At 33.4% G+C, this 10,309-nt stretch overlaps 1 protein-coding gene and 1 long non-coding RNA gene across 2 annotated transcripts; both read right to left on the bottom strand.

The window, feature by feature from the left end:
- Nucleotides 1–1,267: 1,267 nt before the first annotated feature.
- LOC114736070 (protein FAR-RED ELONGATED HYPOCOTYL 3-like) lies at nt 1,268–5,017 on the bottom strand (the record flags this gene model as incomplete). The annotated part of the gene is made up of 6 exons (XM_028923849.1): nt 5,014–5,017; nt 4,509–4,672; nt 1,873–1,929; nt 1,584–1,652; nt 1,437–1,499; nt 1,268–1,354 (listed from the first exon to the last, which is right to left on the bottom strand). Coding segments are annotated over exons 1-6 (444 nt in total), but the record flags the coding sequence as incomplete, so codon positions are not given.
- A 2,317-nt stretch (nt 5,018–7,334) lies between these two features.
- LOC114736069 (uncharacterized) lies at nt 7,335–8,591 on the bottom strand. Its single transcript, XR_003739317.1, has 2 exons — nt 8,243–8,591; nt 7,335–7,905 (listed from the first exon to the last, which is right to left on the bottom strand). It is a non-coding gene; the product is annotated as an uncharacterized LOC114736069 (long non-coding RNA).
- Nucleotides 8,592–10,309: the final 1,718 nt, after the last annotated feature.

Here is a 10,309-nt window from a genome sequence, read left to right as displayed (position 1 = left end):
CAAAATCAAGAAGGAAACATTCTACTTCTAACAACTTATTCCTTACATTTTTTTGTATGAGTTAATTATTGAAGGGTAAAATAAGAATGAGCATCCGACTTTTCGATGATAACAAAATTAGCTGAAAAACCGAATTGAACTGATTTTAAATATTGAATTGAAACCAATTAATCACATTAACCAAAATCGAATTAACTAAGATACTTCAATTCCATTAATAACCAAAAGGTAATTTTAAATAAGAAAAACATAATAAATTACAATTAGAACCACTAATTAATTATTCAATATGATTTATTATAATTAAATATAAATATATTTTAACCCATCGTTTAAGCTCACAGACACTCATATACACATTTATTATAATAAAAACATATTATATATGTATTTCGGTTTTTATTATATCCGAAATTTTTTTCGGCAATCAAAATACTATAATTGGGTTAAAAATCAAAATACAGTACTATAGTTAATAATTTACTTTTGCAGTAATCAAGAACAAATAACAAATTAACTCTTTGAAAGGAGAAAATTGTTAGATATCAACTTATTATTTAAATACTTGTATCAACCTACAAATAATTTTTATGGGAACAACAATATTTTGTTATACTATTAAAATTTTAGTCAATATGGGCAATGGGTGAGAGTACGAAATGATACAACAATTTCTAAAAATAGTGTTTCTATCTAAATATAGGTAATCTTGTAATTTTACCTATTTTTGAAGAGAAAATTGGAAATAAATTCATCATTAAAAAGAGAAACTCAAATCAGTAACCATTCGGGCATCCACTAAACGCTAACGCACAAATTTTGACTAGTTATCTTGGAGGAAAGAAGCTAAAGAAAGTGATGATAAATAAATATGAATAGTGGAAAATGAAGAACATTTGAAAATTTTTATGACAAACGACAATACTGATTACAATTTAACATGTGCCTAAAGAATCAGAACCACAATACAACCAACCACCTCTACCATATCTTTATCACCACACCCTTTAACCATTTATTAACAAGATCTATAATAAACAACAGATATTCTGTATCATGTTACATATACTCATGCATGTCTTGATGGGTCCTCATGCAATTGTGTCGGTCTTACATTTGGATCATCCTGCCACAAGGAGCGAGCCATCATGATAGTGTTAGTCTGGAAGTGAATACTATCTAGGAAGTAACTTAATTTACCAAACTCACCCGAATGCCATAAGTGAAATTTGTCGATGCCCGGAAAAAATCAAGCCATGCTTTGATGAGCACCATAGTACCTTACCAGACCAGGCATGCTTTGATGAGCACCATAGTAACCATCGTGGCTTGTTGGTATGGAACTTAACTGTCCCTGTATTCAAACAACAGAGTTTCTAAAATTTTGCACTTGCGCTAAATACTTTCCATAATTAATCACAATTTCAAAGACGCACCAGCCCCTGAATTGTCTGTTGATTCCCATAATAACTATCACGTGTTGGTCCCATCAAGTTCAACTGAATAATCAAACAAACAAATACATTAGTCCAGGTACTAATGTGAAACCACCAAAGGTAAACTGAAGAGTATCATACGCTTACCATTCCCTGAACGCTCTGTTGAGAGCCATAGTAACCATCAAGGGTTACTGCCCTTGCGTTGAATTTGTCCTACAAAACAAATTTCCAATTAACTGAAGACACTTCAAACTAAGCAGACAAATACATCCTTTTAACTAAGATAGAGCTTCTATTTTAAACTTCAATATTTCTATTTTTGTTCGCCTTAAATAAATATTCCCCCGCGTAGCCTGACTTTCTTCTACACACACCCCACCTTAAAATATAAAATTGAACAATTTTAGAGATTAACAACCATAGGAGGACTAACCATTTGCTGCATGTTATCTTGTCCACCCACTGTCATGACTTCAGAATCCGAGTTCAGCTGCAATTCAAAGAGGTCATGATATAAACTCAATACAACAGAGATATGTATATGTGATCTGAAGCAAACAAAAGACCCAAAAAAAAAAAAAAAGAACCTTTTTTTTTAGTTGGATTCTTCTCTTTGTCTTGCGATATTTCTACTCTGGGTATCTTCTTCAGCAGAGAGCTGACTGTGACTAGCTGACATGACAACTTCGGCAGGACTCTTGCTAGAATTGTTCACAGTCACACAACTTTTGTATGCTTCACGTAATGCATGGAATGCAATACTGTAACTGCCTTGAGATAGAGATCCCTCTTCACCCAACTTCATTGCTTGCTGACATAGATCATTGTATCGTTGTACCCTAGCTAGTACATGTTCAGATTCTTCTCCAATTTCTCCATCTTTAGCATCTCTTGTCCACCGTTTCAAGATATATCGGGATGGGATTACCGAAAGGCCAGAATATTGAAGAACAATCAATGCATGCCGACAAAGAAAACCTCTATATTCAAATAACCGACATATGCATGACACTTCAGATTTAATTTCATTCCACACAACAATGAAGTCTTGATTCTTTCCATATCATGAACCTTGTAAGTAATGCCTGCATCATCCTGTCTTTCAGCTTTAGGATGACAAGCAACTGCACCAATAACCTCGACTTGAATCTTCTTGAACACTATAAAATACTATGTTTGGGGCACAACCTCTATCATGCATCTCATAAATAATATCTTGCACATTAGAGATTCTACCTGACTTGAACAAACCATTGACAAGGGAGTTGTAAGCGACAATGTCGGGAATAAAGTATTTGCAGCGCATTTCTTTAAAGAGATTAATGGCCTCATCAACCATCTTCATTTTACAAAATGCTTGTCAACTTTTTCCATCATGAATACAAGTAACACGATCTTGGAGTAGAGTGACTAACCTTCCTTTATCATTTCAAGAGACCTTGATGAACAATTCGTCAATCAGATTCTTTGCCTCATCATTCTCACCTTTTTCCAAAAGAGGTATAATAATTGTTTCAAAAGTTACAAAATCGGGCGAGCACCCATTCTCTTGCATTTTATAAAGCAAAGCCTTCGCTTCATCATACAAATGCTCTTTACAAAGTCCTTTGATCATAGCATTATATGCTGGCACATTCAAAGGATGACCACTAACCAAAAGATGTTGGAAAATCTGCCGTGCATCATTTAATCTGTTACCCTCGCACAAACCATCAATAAGTATGGTATATGTGTAAGTATTAGGCCGAATTCCTTGTTTAACAATTTGCCTGAATAATGAAATTGCCTGGTCAAGATGGTGACTTTTGCACAATCCATCTAACAAGGTACTATAAAATACTATATTTGGGGCACAACCTCCTATCATGCATCTCATAAATAATATCTTGCACATCAGAGATTCTACCTGACTTGAACAAACCGTCAACAAGGGAGCTGTAAGTGACAATGTTGGGAATAAAGCTTTTACGACGCATTTCTTTAAAAAGATTCATGGCCTCATCAACCATCTTCATTTTACAGAGTCCATTAATTAAAATGGTATAGCTAATAACACAAGGAGCCAAACCACTTTTGACCATCTTGTTGAATAGTCTTTTTGACTCAAAAACATTATTAATCAAACAGTACCCATCCATTAAACTGCTATAAGTAACATCATTAGGTTTTTCACCGCACTTCATCATCGGCAACCATAGCCTCAGCTTTAGTCATACTTCCTTTCTTACAAAATGCATCGACCAATATACTAAAAGTACACACATCAGGGTTAATGTCTTTAAGTCTCATTTCATTAACAATTTTGCTGCTTCTGACCATTTATCCAGGACACAAAAACCGCTTATGAGAGAGTTGTAGGTCACAACATTAGGAGATATTCCATGATCAATCATTTCATGAAATAAATCATAGGCTTCAGCTATGAGCCTTTCTCTGCAAAAGCCATCAATAATTGTATTATAAGAAACTAAATCAGGCTTAACGGGCCCTCTCCCCATGTTTTGGAGTAATTTAACAGCAGCCCTTGTTTTTCCAATCTTGCATAGTCCATTCATCAGTGTGTTGTAGCTAACAACATTTAACTGGAAACCTTTTGCTGTCAGATCATCATGAAAATCTAATGCCCTCCCAACGTCATCATTGATGCAAAGGCCCTTCATTAGTGTGGTCAAAGAAATCGTATCTGGCTGACAGCCCATCTTAAGAATCTTGCCTAAGGCAGAGAAACCAAAAGTCATTTGACCCAAATGGCAGTAACAATTAATCAAGATGTTCAGCGTAACCAGAGATGGCTTGAATCCCTTAGATTCCGCTTGGGCAAAAAGGGAGATAGCTGTAGCATATTGTTTCAACCTCGCAACATATCCTAAGATCTTAGTGATTTGGAATATAGAGGGTGGGGGGCGCACATGAAGCAGGCGATTAAAAGAAGAGACAGCCTCTTCAATATTCTGAGGATTTGTGGAATTGGAATGTAAACAGAGGCAGGCAGTTAGGGCATGTGAAGGAGAAATAAGGAAGGGAGACGTAGACGCGGAAGAAAACGAAGGAAATCGGCAGAAGACATACCGTGACGGAGCTCTGCAACATGACATCTTCAGTTGCATTCAGAAATTTAGATCCTCCAACAAAGAATTCAACGCAGAATTGGACGAGGAAGACGAAGGCTTTCTTGCCACCAGAGACGCACCGAAATTTTCTTCGGATAGGTTTAGTTTTAGCTTTTCGAGACACTAATAATGCCAAATAAAAAAGAATCAGTAAGGAAATTATTTTAATTCTAAGTAATTTTTCGCTTGCCTAAGTTTTACAGTTTTTTTTTTTGCCATCTAAATTTTATAAGTTAATTTTTTACCTCAATTTATTATAGGTTAATTTTAAGAATTTTCCAATTTGGTTTCAATTTTAATCATATTTATATATGAGAATTATTATTTTTAATTTATTTATCACTTTTAAAAGAAGCAAGGAAAGCAAGGCATTTTCATTATTTATATCGTTGTAAAAAAAACAAGTATTATTTGTATCATTTTGACTTCATTCAAAAAGAAAAAGGGGGTGGGGGTCTATTGACCCATCTATTTTGTTTTTTTAATTTTTGGCCACCAGATATATGTGTCCATACTAACATTAAAATGTCAATCAAAAGTGACATTGAATAAGTTAAATAAATTATAATTAAATAACTTATATTATATCATCATATGAAATATTTGAGTGTATCATTAAATTATATATTTACAATCACATATTATATACTACTTTCAATTCTTAATATAAGAGCTAATTTACTAAAAAAATTAGTTAGGTTAGTTATTTGTAATAAATAGATGTTATCTTTTTTAAACTTGCTAATAAAGTATATTAGTTAAAGCTACCAATTGGTGAAATTTTTAACATGTGCAACTACTATAACAATTATATTGAAAATAATAAATAAATATGATAGATAAAATAGATTGGAGTTTTATATTAACAATCAGATGTAGTACTTGTTTATAATTTAAGAAAATTAGTTTGGAGAAAATAATAAATATAAATTTTTAAAATAATTTATTTAATTTTTTAATCTTTCTAAATAAGTTAACTCGAATATTATATTAAAGATCCAAGTTATTATGAATAACAATAGAGTCAACTACAAATAACAAAATAACTCTTTAGAAGGAGAAAATTATTAGATATCAGTAGCTTATTTAAATGCTTGTATCAGCCTCATATATTTTTTTTTTTTTATCAACACAACACTATGGAACCAGAAAAATACAAAAGTGACACTTTATTCTGTTTTGCTATTAAAATTTAAATCAATATGGGCAATTAGGTGAGTGAGTACAAAGGGATACAAATGCCCTCTAACCGTAGATGTAAGACAGTTTCACAGTCCAAATACACACACACACATATAAGATAGTTTCTGAAAACAGTGTTTCTATCAAAATAGCCAATCTCGTAAGGTTAACTTTTTTTTCTTCTAAATTTATCCTTTTTTTTATAACGTAAGCTACAGAATAGTTTTGAAAACTCTATCATTATATAGTTAATAATGATAAAATTGGAAAGAAGTAGCATTTTCAGAGAAAATAACAAAAATAATTTTCAAAAAATTTAAGATGAATCACACAAAATTCTGTTAAACTTTAAATAACATACAAATAAAATTCTCAGCCTTTAAAACTAATTAAAAAAACCCTCCTAATCATTAATTATATGCTCTCTTAAATTTTATTTTCGTACGTATACACCATCAAATTCTGAGTCATGTGCAAATAATTTTCTAAAATTTTAAGTTCACTGCAGACAAGTTGCAAACAAAACTAATAGCAGGAAGATCATATGCATCCACATAATATATTAGTGGGTTTATTGTAAGCTTCATTGACTAGAAAATTTATCTGTAGACAATATAAATTTAGAGTTATTAATAATTGAACATAAAATGCTTGAATTAGTTTAAACTGCCTTTTTCACATACATACACAAGTGAATGATGATTAGAAAAACGCCTACTATATATAACATGGTTAAGGTATAAACTTGTTAACTAAGTTTTTATTTAGGAGTACGAGACATCTAAAATTTTTTTTGAGTTCAATGTTATCCCAGAAGAGGTTAAATATTTTAATAATTTTTTTCATGCCGTTAAAAATATTAACAGTCTATGTTATTATTTTAACATCAACGGTAGTTTTTTTAACAGCACAACTCAAAATTGTTATGATTTCAAACTTTTGGAGTAATATTGAACTAGAAAAAAAAATCTTTCAAATGCCTAATGCTTAGTGAAAACTCTCAAAATAAATTTGCACCTTAACTCTATATAATTTAGGCAAGATCTTTTTGAAGTATTAATCCACCAAGAGACTACAGATTTTTGGAACTCTAATGTGACCTGATTTATTGTGCCTTGCAAAACCTATCCATGACTACTAATAACTTTATGGCTCAATAGCACATGTATCTTCTTTTATAAAGAAGGTTATGAATTTTATTTGCTCGAGTGGCAAAAATGAGAGGTGTGCGCAAAGCATATGATCTTCAATCCTATAAAAATTAGTAAAGCTCATAAAGATACTCAAGGAAGCTATTGAACTGAATCTCTTAATAAATATCTCTTAAGAGACGTAATTCACAAAGCATAAATAGCATCATGTAGTTTATATAACTGAATCAAAGCCATTACATTTATATCATGCCTTGATTTTTGTCCTTCATTCATTCCTTCCCTGTAAATGAGCAAGGAACTAAAGGAAACTCAAATCAGAAAGTATCATGGCGTCTGCTAATGCACAAATTTTGACTACTTATCTTAATTGCAGGGAGTATATGTACGAATTCCTCCTTTTAACTGGCAGGAAAGAAGCTAAAGAAAGTGACGATAAAGGAAATATGAACTAATGGAAAATGAAGAACATTTGAAAATTTTCATGACAAACTACAATACTCTCATTACAACTTACCATGTAGCCTAAAGAATCAGAACTACAATACAACCAACCACCTCTACAAGATCTTTTAACACCAAACCCTTCTACCATTTCTTAACATGATCCGTAGTAAACAACAGATATTCTGGATCAAGTTACAACTTTCATCTGATATTAAGGCACGCCCAAGCAGTAAAAATTGATATTGCAGATTTACTCCAACAAAAGCGCAAGAGAGGCAACTTATATTTGTTCGTAACATAGATTATATCAGAAGAAACCACATCACAAAAGTTCATATAGTCATGCCTAGTTTTAGCTTGAGCTGGTAAAAGCTCATGATTATGCCCCTTCACAAAACTGTGAACTACCCATTTTCCATCAGGCCTTCTTTTTACATGCATGCTTGCCTTGCAATCAGTCTTTGAACGAGATCTTCGACCAGTTGAACTTTCAGCATCTTGCTTGTTCTGTCAGCCATGCGGTCGATTGAATGATTTGTCATGCTCTCTTTCTGTTCCATACCTGAAACCAAGCAACTAAAGGCAAGAGAGGAGAGGAATTACTAGAGTGATGTACGTTTGGTGCTCTATCTGACGGATATATACTATAGAGAGGAGAGGAATTCAAGGCATCATTTCGGTGATACAGGCTAGCGTGTGTGAGCATGTTGCATCAAACACAAGTCAAGCTAAAAAAACAAAACAAACGCCCAGTTACAACAAAAGTTAAAACTAAATACATATGAACATATGACTGAAAAAAATATGCAATTGACATCAGTAAGAACAGTGCAAATTTTTTTTCTACGAAAATGCGTGTCAACTTTTTCCATCATGAACACAAGCAACGCAATCTTGGAGTAGAGTCACTAACCTTCTTTTATCATTTCAAGAGACCTTGATGAACAATTCATCAATCAGATTCTTTGCCTCATCATTCTCACCTTTTTCCAAAAGAGGTATAATAATTGTTTCAAAAGTTACAAGATCAGGCGAGCACCCATTCTCTTGCATTTTATAAAGCAAAGCCTTTGCCTCATCATACAAATGCTCTTTACAAAGTCCTTTGATCATAGCATTATATGCTGGCACATCCAAAGGATGACCATTAACCAAAAGATGTTGGAAAATCTGCCATGCATCGTTTAATCTGTTACCCTCACACAAACCATCAATAAGTATGGTATATGTGTAAGTATTAGGTCGAATTCCTTGGTTAACAATTTGCCGAATAATGAAATTGCCTGGTCAAGCTGGTGACTTTTGCACAATCCGTCCAACAAGGTACTATAAAATACTATATTTGGGGCACAACCTCTATCATGCATCTCATAAATAATATCTTGCACATCAGAGATTCTACCTGACTTGAACAAACCGTCAACAAGGGAGCTGTAAGTGACAATGTCGGGAATAAGGCTTTTACGACACATTTCTTTAAGAGATTCATGGCCTCATCAACCATCTTCATTTTACAGAGTCCATTAATTAAAATGTTATAGCTAATAATACAAGGAGCCAAACCACTTTTGACCATCTTGTTGAATAGTCTTTTTGACTCAAAAACATTATTAATCAAACAGTACCCATCCATTAAAGTGTATAATAACATCATCAGGTCTTTCACATACTTCATCATCATGGCAATGATAGCCTCAGCTTTAGTCATATTTCCTTTCTTACAAAATGCATCGACCAATATACTAAAAGTACACACATCAGGGTTGATGTCTTTAAGTCTCATTTCATTAAACAATGTTACTGCTTCCGGCCATTTATCCATGACACAAAAACCATGCATGAGAGAGTTGTAGGTCACGACATTAGGAGATATTCCACGATCAATCATTTCACAAAATAAATCATAGGCTTCAGTTATCAGTCCCTCTTTGCAAAATCCATCAATAATCATACTATACATCACTAAATCAGGCTTAACTGGTCCTCTCGTCATCTTTTGGAGCAATTTAACTGCAACTCTCGTTTTGCCGGCCTTACATAGTCCATTTATCATTGTGCCATAGCTAACTACACCTAACTCAAAACCCTTTGCTATCAAATCATCATGAAAATCTAGGGCCTTTCCAACGTCATTATTGATGCAAAGGCCCTTCATTAGCGTATTCAAAGTTCTTAAGAATCTTGCCTAAGGCAGAGAAAGCAGAAGGCATTTGACACAAATGGCAGTAACAATTAATCAAGATGTTCAGCGTAGACAGAGATGGCGTGAATCCCTTAGATTCCACCTGTATGAAAAGGGAGATAACTGTTCGATGATGTTTCAACTTTGCAAGAGCTCCTAAGATCTTATTAATTTCGATTATCGAGGGTTGGGGACACACATGAAGCAGGCGATTAAAAGAAGAGACAGCCTCTTCAATGTTCTGAGGATTGGTAGACTTGGAATGGAAACAGAAATGGAGAGTAAAGGCATGCGGGGGAGAAAGAAGGAAGGTAGACGTAGACGCTGCAGAAAACAAAGGAAATCCGAAGAAGACGTACCGTGAAGGAGGTCTGCGAAATGACATCTTCAGTTGCATTCAGAAATTCAGATACTTCAACAAAGACGACACCGGAGAATTCCGCGTTAAAGCTTTCCTCGGATGGGTCCTCGGGTGGGATGACCCAGAATCCTATCGCTTTATATTATTAATTTTTATAATTATATGATTTTAGGATTAATGGGCTTTTTGAGACAGTGACTAATGTGATGCGCAGTCTAAGAAAATCAAGAAGGAAATCATTTTACTTCTAAGCAATTTATTCCTTACATTTATTTTGTACAAGTTAATTAATTGGAGGGTAAAATAAAGGTGAGTTTCTGACTTTTCGATGATAATCAATTAAGCAAAAAAAATCAAATTAAACTAATTTTAAATACTGAATTGAAACCAATTAATCCAATTAACCAAAATCGAATTAAGTAAGATACTTCAATTCC

Source organism: Neltuma alba, unplaced genomic scaffold (genome assembly GCF_004799145.2).
Source record: "Neltuma alba isolate B1F8T4 unplaced genomic scaffold, ASM479914v2 tig00013296_pilon, whole genome shotgun sequence".
NCBI classification, from domain to species: Eukaryota; Viridiplantae; Streptophyta; class Magnoliopsida; order Fabales; family Fabaceae; genus Neltuma; species Neltuma alba.
The sequence above is the reverse complement of the archived record's forward strand: the minus strand, read 5'-3'. Positions and strand labels throughout refer to the sequence as shown.